This window comes from Rousettus aegyptiacus, unplaced genomic scaffold (assembly GCF_014176215.1).
Source record: "Rousettus aegyptiacus isolate mRouAeg1 unplaced genomic scaffold, mRouAeg1.p scaffold_m13_p_11, whole genome shotgun sequence".
Lineage (NCBI taxonomy): Eukaryota > Metazoa > Chordata > Mammalia > Chiroptera > Pteropodidae > Rousettus > Rousettus aegyptiacus.
The window spans coordinates 37,452,164-37,471,543 of record NW_023416286.1 but is presented as its reverse complement, the minus strand read 5'-3'; the positions used below and the strand labels follow the sequence as shown (position 1 = coordinate 37,471,543).

Here is a 19,380-nt window from a genome sequence, read left to right as displayed (position 1 = left end):
ATTGCTGGGCTCCTTATATATACTATTTATAATCCTTATAACAACTCTATTATCTCCATTTTAATATAATTTTCCAGAGGTTTAGAAACTGGTTTGATATTTCAGAACTAATATATTTAAAGACAAATGGACAACAAGCCAAAGATTGTGCTCATTCAGGCCATACTGCCTTTAAGACTTATTCTGAAAGTCAGCCACCTAATAAAGACCAATCTACTGCCGAACAACACTATAAATCTGCCTCAGATTACAGAGAATTAATTTATCCAAAACCGTTCTCTGTATATGAGGCTAGTTCTACCAAGAGACACTCGCTTATATGAGGGTTCATCTAGTTGATTAAAGTATGGTATTAATAAATACAATTTATATGATTATTAAAGAGTTTACAGATTGAACCTCTAATTTCAACCATTTCAAATAAATGTCAGTAATTTCGAAAGGCATCAAATTAGAATGTAGATGACTCATCTCAATTTTAACCTTTAAAAGCAGAGAGGAGACAAATTACTTTTTACCTTGGGCGTACAATCTCATTCTCACAAACCAAACACAAATGGTTATGTTAAATCAGCTGGAAATAAATTTTATCACTATTAGAGTTTTATTGAATTTTTTTTTTTTTTTGCCACTTTTTCCTGCCATCTAACTCATCCTACATGGTTCATTTTCATATTTAATTACTAAGTTTTCTCTCTCTTTTTTTTACAGCAAGATAAACTGAGATGACGGTCCTATTTACAGGTAGACACTTTTCTCCATTATTCTAGGCTAGTGTTTTTCAAACTTTAGTGTGATTAAGAATCATCCAGGGTCTATGGCCATGCTACCCTGAACACACCCAGTCCCATCTGATCTCGGAAGTTAAGCAGGGTCAACCTGGTTAGTACTTGGATGGGAGACCACCTAGGAAGACCAGGTACTGTAGGTGTTAAAAAAAAAAAGTCACCTAGAGGGTTAGTGAAACCACCTCCAGAGTTTCTATTCCATAGGCCTATGGAGTAGGGAAAGGGTGGATGAGAAGAGGACCAAAATTTTGTGATCTGGGGACCACACTTTAAGAACCACTGCTGTAAGCTGATATGATTTTACCTTAGCTATAAAAGATAGTGAAGGAAAAACTTGGTCAAAACAACTGTGGCATCTTGGTAGAAAGACTTTGGTGCTGCTCACTCTTCCTTGAGAAGTTTATAAATCTTATAATCAACATTTTTTATAAGTTGACTAAAGTTTAGATAAAAAATATCTTCTCTTTTTATCCTTTCACTACATTTAATAACTTAGTTCTCTCTGATTTTTGGACAGCTGTCTTGAGATAGTTTTGATAGGAATGAACAATTATAAATCCATATATAAAAAGCTTTCAAATTTATGGAGACTGAAGCATATTTTTAATTTATTAAGTAACTCTGGTATATAAATCTTAGTAAAGGAAAGTGAATAATTTCTATACTCAAGAATTAATAGAAGTTTTAGTGAACATTAAATATTAGGACTTAAAAAAGAAGTTAGAAATAGTCATAATTTTACATGTCATGTAGTTCAAATTGTTCATAATTACTAAAATAGGCTAAACAGAAAATAAAGGCTAAAAAGCTTAAAATGCTGATTCTCTCAAGATGTGGTAAAAAAAATATACTAATTTCTTTTGAAAACATATATTTTCAGCATCTACCCATGTCTTACCTGATGTGTAGATAGAGGAACTACTATAGTATATTTTTGGTACTTTTTAAAAATTAAAAATTGGACCCACTGATTTAAATTTAGAAATACTTCACCTAGACACCCATCGAGCATATTATTTGAAAATGTTACTAGTATATTTAAAAATAATTTATATTATGTGTGCCAACCTATAGATATTATATAATTACTGTGCTGATCAAAATTAATAAAACCATATATATATCCATACAATTAATATATATGACTATATTAGAGCATTCATTCTAGTGAATCACACCCTATTGGAAATACTAAATTAATTCATTTATAGGTATTTGGTAGTTCTGTAAGTTCATTAACTTCTTTTTGCAACTACTACCCCTTCAGTTAGTGTTCCAAAACAGTGAATGAATTTCTAATTGTGAGAAATATTAACTGCTGACATAAGAGAGATAGTGACCAACTCAAAAGGATCATTACAGGTGATATAACATTTTAATTCTCTATCCTGTCTGTATTATAGCTACAGTTTAAATATGTTTTAAAAAATTGGTCTTTAAAAAAATAAACATTTAAAAAATAAGAAAACAATTAAGTCTTAGAATTTTAATCTGAGCAGGCTTCAGACAGAATGGAGGTAGTAGATTTATAGATTTCAGCTTAACATGAGGGCAAACTTCAAGAAGTCTTGTTACCTCCCTATTACTGGACTTATTTAAGACAGAGACTATACATGCTCTTAATGTAGGATGCATAAAGGGAAATGTCAGGAAAAAATTGGATTGTTACTATCTTGAAGATTCTTTTTAAATCTGGAGATAGAATTTTGGGAATAGTAGTTGGAACTTCAGGATTTCTGTTATTTACCAGGTTGAATAAAGTGTAATATCAATTTTTCTGGTATTATTCCGAAAACATATTAAGTAAAAGCATTTCTTCCCACATCTTGTTTTTGCAAAACCACATAAATAGTTTTCAAAATTTCATGATCTTTACTAATTAAATGAATTAGGCTAGGTTTTATGAAATTTGCCCTGAAAAATTCATTCTAGCTTTTATAATTTTTATAAGAAAATTTTCACTTTTAATCATTTTTTTCAGGAACAATTATGTGAATAAGTTTAGTATTTATATTGCTATTTCAGAAATAACCTGCTACAGGATAGTACAGTAAATTAGAAAACCAATAATTGGATATTATCAAATAAAGTATATCTTTATAAAAATCCAGATTAAATTCTATTTAAAGGTTAAAGCAATAAAATATTTTCATTCTCCATTTTTTTCTTGCACTAATTTAACTTAAGATGGAAAAAAACATAGTTTTTTAATTTATCTTAAATTTTCAAAATTAGAGAACAAGTTTCCAAGTAGGTTGATTATTGCTGCAAACAACATGCGTGATTTTCTCCTTGAGAGTTTGAAGGCTTTGTAAAAGGCAGAAGAGTAGCTGTGGCAATAACAAATAAATTCAGGGATCCAGTATGAACCAATATAAAACTCAATTTTCACTTTCAGGGTCCACTTTTTCTTGTCACTTCTTCCAGTCATCTGTGCTTTCTCGTGAAACTGTAACATTTCCAAGTTTTAAGTGAACAAATAATAATACCTTTTAGAGAGAGAGATCTAAATTGAAATGTATTATACCAAAGTCTATAAACTATATTACACATTTCTAAATACTTAGCTAAGTAAATTTTGCTATGTACAAATATTAAGTGTGTGAGTGTGTGTATGTGTGCGAGTAAAATTATAAAGAGCCTAGTTCTTCCCCCACCCACCCCTCCCTGCCTCTGGAGAAGTAATGATAAATTGGTTTCATCTTGTTTGTTACTACAATTGATTAGCTGTCCTAAAGTGCTATGTTGAGAATTTGAAATCTGCATCTAGAAGGAAAGAGAGAAGACCAGCATTTATGTCAACTACTTGCTATTTGCCATCCCTGCATCGAAGCTATAAAAATTCTCAGTGTAGTTCTAAAATTTTCAAACTTAACCAGACAGCTGGCTCTTGCAGCACAAACTACCATTTGACTCACCTAGGAATGAGTTTCTTCTAATGCTTCAAAGAGATTGCTTTAATCCAATAGTCCCTCCATTAAAAGCAGAGAATCGTCAATGTGCCTCAGAGGAACTCAAAGAATCATGGCCATAATGAGGTCATCAAGAATATCCTTAAGCATTAAACTCAACATTTGTCTCTGAGTTCTAACCTCCATTAAAATGACAGCAGTTTCTCCCTTTAAAATTTAGTTCAGTCATCCTCAACATTAGTGTACACCATGAATTAAAAATGTTGGTTCTGGTTCCCACAACCAGAATTCCTGGTTTGGTTGGTCCAGAATGAGTTTCAGAAATTGCCATTTTTGTCTTGCTCTTTCTGATACAAATGTCTGGAGGCCATTCTTTGTCATGGACTTTGATTTACATCTTCCTTCTGTATCATTTTTCCAGCTGGAATTGTTTGGGTTTTAATCCTATCGGCCGTAACACCATGGGATAATGATTTTTTGGTTATGCTATTAACAAGTAATATCTTGAGCTTACTTTAAACACAGAGAGTCTAAATGCATAAATCTAAGTATTTAAGGTTTTATACTCATTTTGGCTAGTTTTGTGGCACCAATCTCTGGTAATGCTAGTTTCTCCCCCATCTCCTAAGCTCAGATTCAATCTACTTCACACATAACCACTGACCACGTGCTCCCTAGATTTCATAACCAAACCATTATGAGCCTTTCCAGCTTGAGTCAAGTTCATAAGTGATTAGTCTTTTGCCTTCTCACAGGTTGACCATCTAAATCTCAAATGAATTTTCTCAATGATTTTTTTAAGATATAAACTTAAAATTTTTTAAAAAGCAGAAACAGTATCCTTTGTCTGAATACTTTACTTTTCTAGTCTTGTTCACCTTTGTAAAATTGTGATTTTAGAAAGTACATACTGTTTATGGCTATGCTATCCTGAATCCTCCTGATCTCAGAAGCTAAGCAGAGTCAGGCCTGGTTAGTACGTGGATGGGAGACCACCTAGGAAGACCAGGTGCTCTAAGTGTAAAAAAAAATAAAATTTAAAAAAAAACATACTTTATCATCTTAACCATTTTAACTATTTCTAAGTCTATGGTTAAGTACATTCATTTTATTGTACAACCAATCTCCAGAACTTTTTATCTTAGAAAACAAACTGTCCATAAAACAGCTCCCCATCCCCCTGCGTTATCCCCTGGCAATAACCATTCTACTTACTTCTCAACTTTTTTTTAAAAAGCAAGATAGTTGCCTAAGCCTTCTCCCATCAATAATGGGTTTATACTCATTATCACTTAGCTCTTCAAGTACGATCCCTTATAGTATCCAATATTGTAATTCTCACATGTAAAAAGATTTACAATTGCAAAGCAGTTGTGCTTATGTTAAGAGATCCCCATAGTCTTTGGGCGACTGAAAATAAAGGATATTTTATCCTAGAAAAAGCTTTCCATTGATTTACAGGGAAAGCTAACACTTTATTCCCCAGGAGACTTAAGGGACTCCAGAGGGATGCTTTGTACTTGTTTTGTTTGTGTGTTTGTTTGTTTATTGAAGGTTTGAGGCTAGAGTTACCAGAGCAATTAGGTATAAATTTTAGAATTTCTATAGATTTTTTTTTCTATATATATTCTAGGAATGTTTTCACATTATTTATGTAGTAGATTTGAAATTTTTCTTGAATTTGACAGTGTTAATGTTCTATAAATGATTTCAAAATCTTGTTTAGTACAATATGAAGGTGTTCACCTTTAAGCAGTTTTATCAGAAGCAATTTGGGAGGAAATAGCATAAATAAAAGTGCATTTTCTGAAAATGGAGTGTTTCACATGTTATTTTCAAAATTATTGGCAGTAAGAAAAACCTCAACCCAAGAAACATTCTTAAAAACTCTTATTTTTTCAAGTTTTCAAAAAAATTTTTTGTCTACTATTAAATTTTTTTCAAGAAATCAATAAAGTTTGAAATCCTGCAAGCAATATTCATCTAAATAACCAGAGATGCTACAGTTATGAGTATTATGCCTATAATTTTGTCATAGGGAAAAAAATCTATCTGTTCTTGGTCTAAATTATCTTGGAACTAACACACAAACTAGTTGGTTGTGATTCTTAAATAATGATAACTGAATCTTCATTTTATGAATTTAACAATTTATAATATCAGTGTATTCATAACAATTTTTTCAAACAAATACAATTTATTTAGAACAATTTTAAATGATTCCATAATTTTTGTTAGCACCCAGATTGTTCTTTAATGATCTGCTACAATATACTGTTAATATTCACTTCAAAGAAAATTTTTTAGAATTAAATCTCATGATTCCTTTGATTTCCATTATAAAATCAGAAATGTGTTCTCAGCAAAGAGAAAAATGTTTTGAGTTGAAACAATTTAGTGAAAAAGTTGTGGTGCATCTGGTTCAGTAACATACTAAGCAATAACTTTTTTTTCTTTGCAGTGCTCCCATCACTATTTAAGATCTCTCTTCATTTCTTCACCATTATCACTCCGAAATCACAGAAATTCACTTGGTGCCACGCAATCCTCAGGGCACACACTGTCAGCAGCCTAGAACTTAATCTGTCCTCTGTAGTCTCTACCATAAGCTAGGCACTAATATTTTGTCAGTAGTAATCTTTATTTAATATAGTAAACTCCAGCTTGAAAATTCCTCAAGTTCTGAACGTTTTTTGGACAATTATTTACCTACTTTAAAGATTACAATATAAAATTTACTTAGAATAAAGGATGTTTTGATTTATAATAACTAAAGCTAGTTTGCATCGTTGTTCTTCATTATTATTAAACTGTACTCTTATTTAAGGTATCCTTTGAGTCATTAAGTAACTATGTACAATTTGGTTTGTTAATAATCATTTATTGTTTGACTCATTTTTTTAAAAAGACCCAAATATTACATTTTATAATGTACCAAGCTGGGACTCTAGCAATACCTTCCATTTAGGTGATTTGCTTGACTGGAGACATATTACATAACATCTACATTTTATTTGGTGGAAATTTTTGATATGTGGAAAAAATTAATCTTAGGTAAACACAGAAATTGATTCTTAAATTAGATTTTCAATAATTTAATTCTAAATAACAAGTTAATTTTAATTTTGTTATAAAATAACTATAAAATGAATGTGAATGCTAAATTACTTGCTATATTTGTGCTATACTTAATAAAGCCAAAACAATTCTAGTTGTAGATTATTTTGAGCACTCATGGCATTGAGAGAATCTTAAGGCCTTGCCTTTGTTCTCCTGGTGTGCAGCAGTGTGGTACAGAGGTCAGGGTTCTGAGTTATCATTCAGAAACCTTTGCTCTGTGCCTTTTACCTGGGCTTGGGGCAAGTCATTTAACCTCTGTGGAGCCCAGCTTGTTTATCATCCATTGTGGGGATATTGGATCAGAGTAGATGATCCCTAAGAACCTTTTCAATTTCTGAATCCCTAGAGTCAGTGAAACTTCTCTTAAAGTTACCTTCGACTTCCTTCTGTGGACTTTTCTCATTTTCTCCCAGATCCTCCTTGTTTCATCTGACGTTTATTGGCCATTCTTTCCTTCTTGGCGTCCTTCATATTTGGTTACGGTTGCTTTACTAACATGTTTCCATGTACTGTTTCTCTAACTTGCCCAGTCCCCCTTTTTGACCTTGCCACTCATTTTATATATCTCTCTTGGCCCTGTACACAAAAAGCTTTCTAAATAGGCAAGTTTTCTAGTTCTGAAAGACTTTTTTTAGACACAGCTTAAAACTTGATTAAATATAATTAAAATTTTAAACTTAGTTTCCCATATACAATCCTATCTTCTTAGCTTGAATTTAAGTTTAAAATCGGAAACTGTTTCTTCCTCTTTTCTCCCTTCTATCCGTAGCACTGTGCTGATTACTGAAATCAGCTCTCTTCACTTAATACCACTGTTGCTGTCCCCGTTTTGCCTTTGAAATCTGGTTGCTTCAGGATCACAGAACTTAACAGACAAAATGGCGACAAGTGGGAATGAGAGTGATAATTTAAAAATCTGTTAAGAAATACTATGTCACTTTATTTCAGAGACTGACAAATTAAGGTGTGGTGGAATATGGGATCTTTTGTTTCCTGCACATTCTGAATTTTTCTTTGGAAATGTTCTTTCCCTTCCTTAATAGCTAAATGATCCTGTTCTCTTTACTGAATGGATAGTCAGTGACTACTCTGTGCCAGGATCTATGATAGGGAATAAAAGATACAGTAATTGACAAAATAAAAATATTCCACTGTCATTTGCGTTAAGTATGCCATGTCCAAAATTATTTGATTCAAAGCAACTTTTGGAGCGTAATCAAACTGTCATTTTTCATTCGACAGATATTAATCTGATTACCTGCCATGTGTCAGGCAGTGTGTTGGTATATATGAGAAGAGTGTTTGAAGCTGTCTAAAATGCTGCATGTTATTTTTCCTTTAACAATTTATCCTGTAAATATGATTATCTACATTCTGTTATAGTGCTCAAAATATATTTTATTGATACAAATTTAGAGAACTATAGGATACTATTTTAAACATTAACTCTATCTTCCCATGCCAGATCTCTTTTGATGTCCTAGTATGGAAATAATAATTATTTTTCATCTCATGTGCCTCCTATATTCAAGTGGTAATGACTTCCTGAGCTCTAAGTGGGAGATGGTTGTGAAGCCCTGCGCAGGCTCTTCATAAAAGACTGCTGTGATTTCTGTGTGTGCACAGGGTGTTGAATTGGGGAGAGGCCGAAGAAGGCAAGGAGTAGTGACATTTAATCACATATTTGCCCACTGTGCCCTAGGCTTTTGTGTACTCATCCTCACTTTAATTTTATTTCATTCTCATCACATGTACAATATCTTCACAAACTCCTTTTCTCTATGTCTGGATTTATGAAAATCCACCAGTGTTCTCAACTATGAATATCTCACCAATGTCTTAGCCAAAAGAAGAAATAAGCCTGATTCTAACATGACTGTGTTAATAAATCAGAAGTTGTAATCATTTACACTGTAGATACATTGCAATGAAGAGCCAAAAATGGATAAATTCAGTTAGTTAACTGGTTCAAAAGATTCATTTGTCCTAAAAGTTTTTCCATAACGGGTCATTAATTCTGAAATATTTTCCAGTTGTAAGAAATATGGAATTTTAAATTATAATAATTTATATATAATTTCACATATTTTTCAAAGTTATTTCACATATTGTATCTCATTTCATCCTGATGCAAATACTAATTTAGATTAGTTTAGTTCAATATCACTAACCTCACTTAACAGATGGAGAAAACAGGCATAGGCAGGTTAAATGGCTTGTTATAGATCACTTAACAGTCTAATACCAAGGTTTATAAAGAGCCCACTTCTCGTTGAAGCTTTCTTAATAACACTATAGACATTTTAAATGGTAAACTTGACATCAAAATTTGGTAAAATGAAATACACGTTTTTATAGTTAAATAGTTTTTGAAATGCATTCTAGGTATTTTCCTGTTTTAGTCATATTTTTAGGCTTGATTCTGCACTCAGTCTATCAGTTTGGGTCCTGATATATCAAGTCATTATATTAGTGCTCAGTATATAAAAACCGCTTGCCTAGAATCAGCCTCTTTGCCTGTACTTATTGAGTCTTTGACCCTCTCTATTATTTAGTCTTGCTGCTTATGCTTTCCACCTTAGTGAACCTTCCAGAAATTGATCCTAATATCGAGCATATAGATAGATCCTTTCCTCTGCTGTGGACACGTCTTGTCATGGCACCCGCATTGCAATGTAGCCTTTAAAAAATGTTAATTAGAGAATTTAAAAGATAAAACTTCATTTTTTATTTGCATAGGAAGCTCAGTTAATGATTAAAAATCAACTAGAGAATGTTTTCCCTACACTTTTATGAACAAGAGATAAATGACCACATAATAAGTTGGAAGCAGGCTTTTTCAAAAACTTGTTTGAAAGGATATTCTGAATTTTTATCAAATTAACTCAAGAATCCACATCTTTATTTATGTCATTATTGGGTGATTGTAGTTGTTAACCGTGAAGATTCTAGAGCACCAAAGTATTCTCATTCGCACACAAAATTTAACAATGCTCACTATATTATATTTACTCAAGCTTCAATAGGGTTCAATTTCACTAGGATTAAAAGCATTGTGGTTAAAGCTCTGTTGACTATGAAATTCTATTAAATAAATGACCTTGCTCCTGGTATTTCCAGTTAACCATAACTGTGTAGCATCATGACCGAGGTATTAGCAGGTTGAACTCTAAATTTTTACATGCACATCGAATTTTTCTCTCCTGACATTTTTATGGCCATAAAAGTTTCATATTGGCTCCATCTACACAAATTACCACATAGTTATAAAAAGATCAGTATGCCTAGGATTATCAAGAAGGAGCCTAACAGAAGTTCCACATTTACTTTTTGCTATGAGAGGAATAAAACAATAATTTTAATCATTTCCTCTACCTTCTTCTTAAGCAGTATTTCTAAGTGCTGGGTCTCTCAAGAGTTATCACGTTTTCAGTGGCCTTCGTAAAGATTAGTAAAGAGCGAGACTTTGCTGCCAGGCAGTCCTGGGTTCAAGTCAAAATTCTGTCACTTACTGTTTAACTTAGGGAAAATTGTATAACTTTATTGAGTTATTGGAAGAACTTATTCAATATGCATTCAGTTTATACTTATTAATGACTCACTGCGTGCTAGGTAATCGTCTAGGTCCTGAGGATGTATTAATAACAAGTAATGCTCCTTGCCCTCACAGAACCTGTAGTCAGCCAGAATTCTCTTAAAGAACATTCAATGTCTTCACATACCTGAAGCTGGTAGTAAAGCTTCTGTCACATATTATGCATTTATTAACATCATTATTAACTCTTCCCAACTTATAAAATGGGTCATTCCCCAGAAAGTATTACAAAGTTGTGCAAAATTGGAAAGGCGCCTCCTTTACCACAGAACTGTCCAGGGTAACAGTAGCAAGGGAGTTTAGCTGGTTATGATCTTTTGAAACTGTTTTCAGACAAATATAAAAGTGTGCAACCATATAAGCAGAAATTTCTTGAACAGGAAACAGAAGCATTAACTTTTATAAAAGAAAAAAATTATAAATTAGACCATCAAAATTAAAATTTTCTGCTCATCAAAAAACAGCATTAAGAAAATGAATAAGCTATCCACAGACCGGGAAATATAAAAGCATACTTTCATTGCTGGAGGAAATTAGAACTGTTTTGTTTCTTTTTTTAAAAGATAATTAGGCAGTTTGCATGATTTGGGAACCAAATGCCCTACTACTAAAAGGATTACATTCACTTGTTTCCTAGTATCGGTTTAAATATCTATAGTGACTAAATCTTGTCTAAATCTGCCATGAACTTTGATTTTTTTTTTCTTTTTTCTTTTCTCTTTTTTTTTTTTGCCTGAAAGAGTCTTTGGAGTAAAGTAACACTCACATGTTATAACATATGAAAATATCGAAGATGCCATGTGACTTGTTCAAAATCATTTAATTAGTCATTTCAGAGCTTGAATTAGACCTTACCAAGTGGCCCTTCCGCTGTTTAATGTCTACTCTATTCAGAATGAATGAGAGATAATACCTGGGATTCATTCAGAATATTTATTTTCTTCTCATAGCTAGAAGAGTTTTCATACCTGTTTATTTTAAAGTTGAAAACATTACAAGATTAGGTTTATAGGTCATTTTTGACTCGGGGTGGGGGGGAAGCTTTTTGATAATTGATGCATACTTTAACCTTTGGTTTCAGGATAGTTAAGAACCATTGTAATGTTGACCCCAGTTACTGTTATAAAGAGTCCCCTACAGATCATCATCTTGATTCTGAGCTTTTCCTCATTTCATATAATCTTGAACTGTATTTTCTCCATCTTCTAGTACTTGGTATTCTGTTTTCCTTTGGTACTTATGAACCTTTTAACCTTTTACTATCTCAGATATGTTTACATGAAACATCACACAATTATCCATTCTATTAACTACCTAAGTTTCTGTTGTTCACTCTGGAGATGCAAACGATGTCCTTTAATTTCATTAATTGAGTTTTTAAAAGGAAAATTTTATAACTAAAAACAGGTTATCGTATATCAATTTAATGTTGTTTTACAATTGTGTCAATTTATATTTATGCGATTTTTATATCATAATGTCAGTAGAAGCGATAATGATGTGGCTCAATAGTTTCAGAGCATTGCTTTTTTTTTCCTACTAATTAAGATATGCCTATGCTTTTCCTTTTCAATCATACTGAATTTTTAATGTGCAGTAAGAAACCACTATGTGAGATGGGAAATGACAATTTGAGGGAAATGAAAGCATTCATTCATTTATTCAATAAATACTTATTGAGTTTCCTCCCATAGGCCAGGCATTGTGCTAGGGAAATTGCTTACTTTTTTTTCCCTCTAATCTCAAGTGGAGATGATGATGAATAGTAAAATAATATATTTAAGATGTCTTTGTATGAAACGTGGATTTACAACAGTATAAACATTTGGCGGGTTTGAATTAAAATCACAAAAAGAAATGAATTAGAGAAATAATTATCTGACTTTTGATTACACTTTTAATTTTGCCCAAAAACAATTGTCATTACTTGTAGATAAGCACTATTACTATAAATATTTAGATTTTCTTCTTAGAACCAGTCAAATCTTTTTTACTTATTTATTTTTAGAATTGTCAGATAGTGTAATAAGGTTATTGCTGTAGGAAATTGGGAATTCGTTGGATAATTTGACCCCAAATGTACCTCTTTAAAGATGATGAACATGTGGCTCCTTAAATTTGAAATGGAAGGTAATCATTATAAATTAGGCCTCAGTCGCAGGCATTCAAAATGGTTTTAATATATGATATACCATGTATATACTAGATTATGCACCAAGTAGCATAAGATAAAATATTTTTTCTTTCCTACCTAAATGTATTCAGTTACTCAGTCTCCTTTTAATACTAGTGGTGTATTACTTAGTAGTGTATTACTTAGTCCACCAGTATCTACTTATCCTTGAAGAACCAAAACAAGAATGAAGGCTGTACTGCCATGATCACTTTTAAATAGCATTTAAGTCAAGTTTTTTTTTTTTATTTTATGGCTTTATAAACTAGATTATAAAAATATTTATCATATTTTCACTATGATAAATCTGATTTGGAAAACCTTTTCTGTTCTAGGGTTCCGGTGTACGTTTTAAACATGTCTTATGTTCTTTCTTAGAACTGATACATTTAGTATGCTCCATAAAAGAATTTGTCTTCTTTTTTCTTCAGTAGTAAAAAAAAACTGTTGTGGTTTGGTGCCCTTATGTAAAATCCATGAGGTAAGGTATCAGTCGTGGATCCTTTTCTAGGATATATTGCTCTCTATGGAACGGTATGAAGAGAGAAGTTTTGAAATGAAAAAAAGAAAAAATGCCACCCAACCTCTGATGCTCCAGCAAGAATATTGTGTTTACTAGAAATGCTTTTTAACATTTTGATTAAGTTATAATTTACATGAAATTAAATAATCATATCTTAACATACCATTTAATCAGTTTCAATGACTATCAAGATACAGAACATTTTCCCACCCTAGAAAATTCCCATGTCTCCCTTGCCAGTCAGCACTTCTACCCTCCTCCCATCTCAATTTTCAAAAGCAATCACTGATCTGATTTCTGTTACTACAGCTTTATTTTGTCTATTCTGGAATTTCATATAAATTAACCTGTATTTTTTATAGTTGGCTTCTTTTACTCAGGCTAACAGTTTTAAGATCATCCATGTTGTTGAATTTATCAGTAGATAGTTCCTTTCTATTGCTAATGATACTTTTCTTAAAACAGGTAAAAAAATAAGCAGATCTTCACTGAGTTTTTAACTGAAACATACTACTACTAAAATCACGGCATTAAATCTATAGTAATAATGGAGGGGACAAAATAACCTCTAATATTAATATTCAGTACAGTACTCCTAACATTCAAACAACTCTCCCACCTTAATTAATGTTATATGCATCAAGAGATACTCTTTTGGGAGATTCTAAATTATTCTATTAAAAACAGAGATGCAGAGTGCACTTCAAGCAATTGCAATGGCCATAGAACTGTTACTGTTTTCTTCACTTTATATTTCTGCTTCGACCTTGGAAAGTAAATGTGAAAAATAATTTCAGGTGAGGAGATACTTCTTGTGATGTCTCTATTATCAAGACATGCTGAAGGAATACTTTCATTGTTTATTATATAGTGATACCTCAGTAGCATTTATGTATTCAAAATTATATAACAGAGACCTTATGGACTCAGTTTTATTATTGGGCACACAACGTTGATCCATAATTTATATAAATGAAAGAAGAGTAGATACACCGAAAGCAACATCAGATTGTATTTTTCTTTTTCTAAATATTCTAAATGAATTTCTCTAAATATTGCAATTTTAAGCAAAAGTTCATTGAGATTCTGGGGAATGGCAATAAATTCAAGTAAAGATTATTCTGTGATTCTAGTGGGCCATAGTAAACTGTATACCAATAAATAAATCTAAAGGGTGAATTTTCACTATCTGCTGTTGTCTTTTTCAAGAGAACTTTATTCTCACCTAAAAGGAGTCTGAATTTTAACATAGCTAAATAAGGGATTGAGCTGGCCTTTGACTAGACCACCTCAATCCTTACCATCTCCACCTTTAAGATTCTAAAATAAGAAGCTGCTGAGCCACTATGTCACATACCAAAGACATGCACAACAGGCACTTTCTTAACTTTATGCTAGTGTGCTGTTTCCATGTTTATACAACTATTCAGCAAGGGAAAGAATACCCATATAATACACAGAGCATTTGTGTGTCAATGGGAAATGGCACACAAATGAAATAAGGTTTGCCATATTACTGAGAGAATATTAATAAAGTTTCAGATTATTCTCATTCCCTGAATCCCTCTCATCCACTTACTTTCTGATTTCTTTTGCCTTCCTGCCTACCACTAAAAACACCCACTCTCCTTCCCTCTCATACTTATTTTTTTCCATTGCTCCTAAATTATTTTACCATGTTCATATTTCATTCTGATAATTCCAAAAATACTGAAATGAAATTTCCCATTAATGGGACCTACTTTAGTGTAGAATTTGGCCTAAGTCTTATTCTTATAAAAATGCAGTTACGTTTGAATTACCAAGAAAATCTCATTAGTATAATTTAACCTGTAAAGAGGACTCGCAATGCTATCATACTAAGCTTCAAAGATATATGCTCTAAACTATAAAGACAATTAACTACTTTTGAGAAGTATGCATGAATTCTCTAAGCAGTCTATCATCATTTTAGTTGTAGCAATTAATTTTAATTAACTGCCAATAATGTTTTTTGCCATGTGGAAAAATGAGACTATGGCCATTGTTCCCATTTGAGTATAAGTTATGACACCAGTTTAATGTTAAAAGGGTATAAGCCTGACTTCCAACAGTACACACTGCTTGAAGGGTTTCAAAAAGTCCTAACTTAGCAGAAATTAAAGCTGTTAGTAAATCATCTTTCCCCCTTTTGTGTATTTATGGTTCTGGCTAATAAAAATTAGATTTTTGCTTCCTAGCTTTGGAATTAATGTTTTTGTTGCTGCTCAATCAAAATGTTCTAATTAATAGTTATGTTTTTATTAACATGTATAGCAGTTTAAATTAGAGATTCAAACTTAATGCCATAACTATCTGTTTTTCCACTGATGTGTTTAAAACCAGAATTCTAATTTTTACAAGAAATCATTTCATGTTTCTCTCTTTGAAATTGGAAATGAAGTCATGAATGTAAGATTTGTTCTTTAGGGGACATGTTCATGTAGTTGTAAGAGTAAGAACAAACTTCTAGCTACTAAATTTGATGACAATGTAAAATATTATAACATCCACATTACACTGAGTAAATTTAAGTGGATTTATTCAGAATTTAAAGGACTTTACGTGGTCTAATCGCAAAATAAGGAGTAATGGTGGTTTAAAGAAAGCTTTAATATTCACAGTTGTTCAAAAGTTCCAAAATATCAAACTTTTGAGTATAACTATCTTTTTTTCTTAAAAATAAAATATTCTTTGAATACTGCGCAGATTCTCAACTTATCAGAGAAGGAACCAGTTAGCACAGTAGAGAATTTTAGAACTGAAACAATCTTTTGACATAATCTAGAAACTTCAGATTTTATCTAGTTCACTCAAATCACTGTCTTCTCAAGAGTCTTAGCTTTTCTGCACTAATTTCCAAAAAAAAAAAAAAAATTTGAAGAACCATTAGTCCCCAATTCCTTTTGCTTTATATGTGTAACTGTCTTTTCATTCCCTTCTGATATTTCTCATAATCATGCTAATGATTACAGCTATGAAGATTTTTTCCTTGATTCTTTATGCCTGAATTAGCTTAAGAAAGGAATAGTCTATCATATGCTGAAGCACAACTTTTAATTTAAATATTTAGCAAAAGGAAAGGTGAGTAATTCAAAATTTTACAAGTAGTTTTTGTAGCCGTCAGTCATGTCTTTGGTCGTCTGGAGGACACATACTTTATGGGCTTTGCCATCGTGATTTAAGAGAGTAACACTACCTGTTGTGTGAGATGACTAATACTACTTACCCTATTGTAGTGGAGTAGCAAGAGTGGGCAAGCACAGCTTTTCAGTTGTGGGGGGCAGGGGTGGTAGTGAGGGGCAGTACATTGAGGTTCTTTGTTCTCAATCCTATTTCTCATTCATTAAATCAACTTATTTATTTTGCATACAGCATGAGCTAAACACTCTGCTAGGTCTGAATATAGTTTGACTTGAAGGAGCACATGATATAGATACATAGCATAGGCCAATGCTAGATAACTGCCTACAGAATGGAAAAGATACATAAGATCTTTTAAAACCCCGTGAAGCTCCACCACAACACAAGCAATTTATTAACTTTGCCTTTCTTGTGGTGATACAATGAGAAATAACTATTTTAACTTATCGTGGGACATTTTGGAAATGAAAAGTGCTATAAAAGAGCTGAAAAATAGAATATAAGATTAAATTCTGTGGTAGAAACAGTTCTCATAGGCATTTATGTCATCACTATAGGACTGCTACCAGGGAAAAGCTAAAGTATGTAAATACAACTGTCTGCCTTTTGCAAAGTCAAGAAAATATCTGTGTGTCTTAGCAAGAGAGATTGTAGAATCTTATATTTGGGTTACTTGGGTTAAATATAGTTGAATATCACATACAATGTGTAGCTTCCACATGTCTACAGCTTCTATTAAGAACCTGTGTTTCAATGTTTATTTGAAGTATTTCTCTAACAATTTTTAAATGCTGTCACTATCCGAGACTATTACTTACCTACAAGGGATTATATTTTCATACTCAGAAACTAAAAGAAGGTTCATTAAATTATATAGAATAAATATCTAACCTTTCTCTGATTAATCTATCAGTATTCTGGGTTTGGGGAAGTTATCAATGATTTATCATACCTGATCATTTCTGATTTTACTTATGTTTTTAAAGTTTCTTAATTTTCTCAGAGGCCTAGAATATCAATTTATATCTCATTCTACACTCTCAGAAGATGAAGAATTTATAGAATGGACACTTCTTTTATATGCTTTTATATAGTCATTCTTTATACCGAAGGTTGAGATTATCAAAAGGAAGGAGTTCTTTTCTGAAACTCATTAAATGTTCCATGACTATGAACTAATCCTGATTTTAAAATTAGCACTTTTATATTTTCACCAGCATTTCACCTTAATTAAATGAAGTACTACAGTACAATGTTTAGCCTGTGGCATAATAGAAGACAGATGATATGATCTTACATTCTCTTTTTCCTCTGAACAATATGAAATTTTTTGTTCTCAGTTTTTAAGAGACACGTTTCTAGTTTAACTTCATCACATTCAAACAACAAAAATATTTAAAATTTAACCTTATGTGCATGCCATTTATTTTTAAATATATAATTATATAATTATTATTTAGTATATAATTATATAGCTCGCCATATTTTATTGTCTTCCCCTGATTTGACAAATTTATTAATACGGAGAACTTCCACACAATTGCTTATTATTTTTTTTGTTCTGTGTATTGGTGCTTTGTTCTCTAATGTCCTTTTGTCCTTATTATATTATCTCTATACATTTCCATTTAACATTCCTATTTAGAATAAAGAGATAGAAGCATGAAAATTAATAACATGCATCAGACATTTTTGATGTGCTTAATAGAAATGAGCAATTAAGGCTAGAAACCTCAGTGTTTAATATTATTTTCAAAACTCAATTATTACATATATTTTTGCTTCAGTGATTAAAGAGAGTAAGTAAAGATAATATGTAGTCAGATTGAAACAGGATAACTAAACCAATTTTTTTTAAAAAGCATATGATGTCTGCATTGCATGACAGAGTATTACTAAAACTTGCCTAAATAAATTCTCATGATATTTTCAGATTTTATGGGAATGCTTTGGCAAGACTTGGATTTGAATCTTCATAATGACAAAGGTTCTAAGTTATTTTTTTAAAACACACTATACTGTGTTTAGAAAATTAAAATTTATCTTCCTGGTTATATTTGTGCAACTGTACTATACTATTATGAAAAAGGTAAAATTTTATATGTACTTAGATTTTGAAAAATAGCATCATATGCATTTTTTAAAAATTATTGGTAACTTACAGCATTTTGGTAAAGGAATGTGTAATTATAAAGGTTTATGTCATCTTAATTTTTTTTCAGTCCCCAGGTATTACTCTTATCAGGCTTTAGATTAAAAACTAAACTCAATGTTAAGACTAGCACTTTTTTTCCTACCAATAGTTCCTTTTTCAATATATGTAGAACATGTACTCTTAACCTCAAAAACCTTTAATTTAAGGAACATTTTAAATTAATTAGAAAATCATTTTGAGTATCATGGCCATTTAATCTGGTGCCCGATTTTAGTGATTTTCTGACAAAAATAACCAAATTCCTAAATATTAATATTCAAACATTTTAATTAGTTTTTATTGGTTATAACCAATTAAGTAAATTGATGTCCATATATATTATTTTTTAATTTATATCATAATTTATTTTAAAATCTGAAGCTGCCAAGACAACTAAATACACAGCTGTGCTTAAAGAATCTTCATATCCTCCAAAGAGAAATAAGAAGAAGAAATCGAATTCTATATATTATGGCTATTACATATACTTCTATTAGGTTACCAGTATTTTACTGTGACATTCTCATGAGTAGTAGAAGCAAAATGAAACAAATATAAATGCTTTAACATTAAATGTTGGCATCAATACGGATTATACATAAACTGTTGCAATAAAAAAATATTTATTGTGCCTATATATAAAGAGTTTATCTCAGATTTTCTATGGTCTTTTTCATTTGAGACCATACAATCGTTTAAATGTAAAGACAACAGAATATATGAAGGAATGAGATGATGGCCCTATTTTCCATGGGGTTAAATATTCTGTTGAATTTTGAGGGACATTGGCTGCTGTGTATTATGACATAAACTAGATTGTTCAGAAGCAACACATGAATTTCATGTACAAATCACTGCATTTAGAAATTATGCATCTTTCCCTATCCTCACAAAATGAATTCAGATTTTTATG

The 19,380-nt window shown here is 31.5% G+C and overlaps 1 protein-coding gene and 1 pseudogene across 3 annotated transcripts in view; both read left to right on the top strand.

Annotated features, from left to right (window-relative positions):
• Positions 1-19,380, top strand: part of PURG (purine rich element binding protein G) — a 32,617-nt gene that overhangs the window by 10,461 nt on the left and 2,776 nt on the right. The window contains exons 3-4 of one of the 3 annotated variants that reach the window (XM_016136154.2): positions 712-744; positions 6,162-6,241. The exons of 1 other annotated variant lie outside the window; for it this stretch is intronic. In XM_016136154.2, the coding sequence (XP_015991640.1) occupies positions 712-729 (18 nt within the window). In that variant the 3' untranslated portion in view covers positions 730-744; positions 6,162-6,241. Of the gene's footprint in view, positions 1-711; positions 745-6,161; positions 6,472-19,380 lie in introns of those variants that run through there. One more of the 3 variants, XM_036228713.1, reaches the window with a different exon arrangement.
• LOC118609578 lies at positions 814-931 on the top strand (annotated as a pseudogene).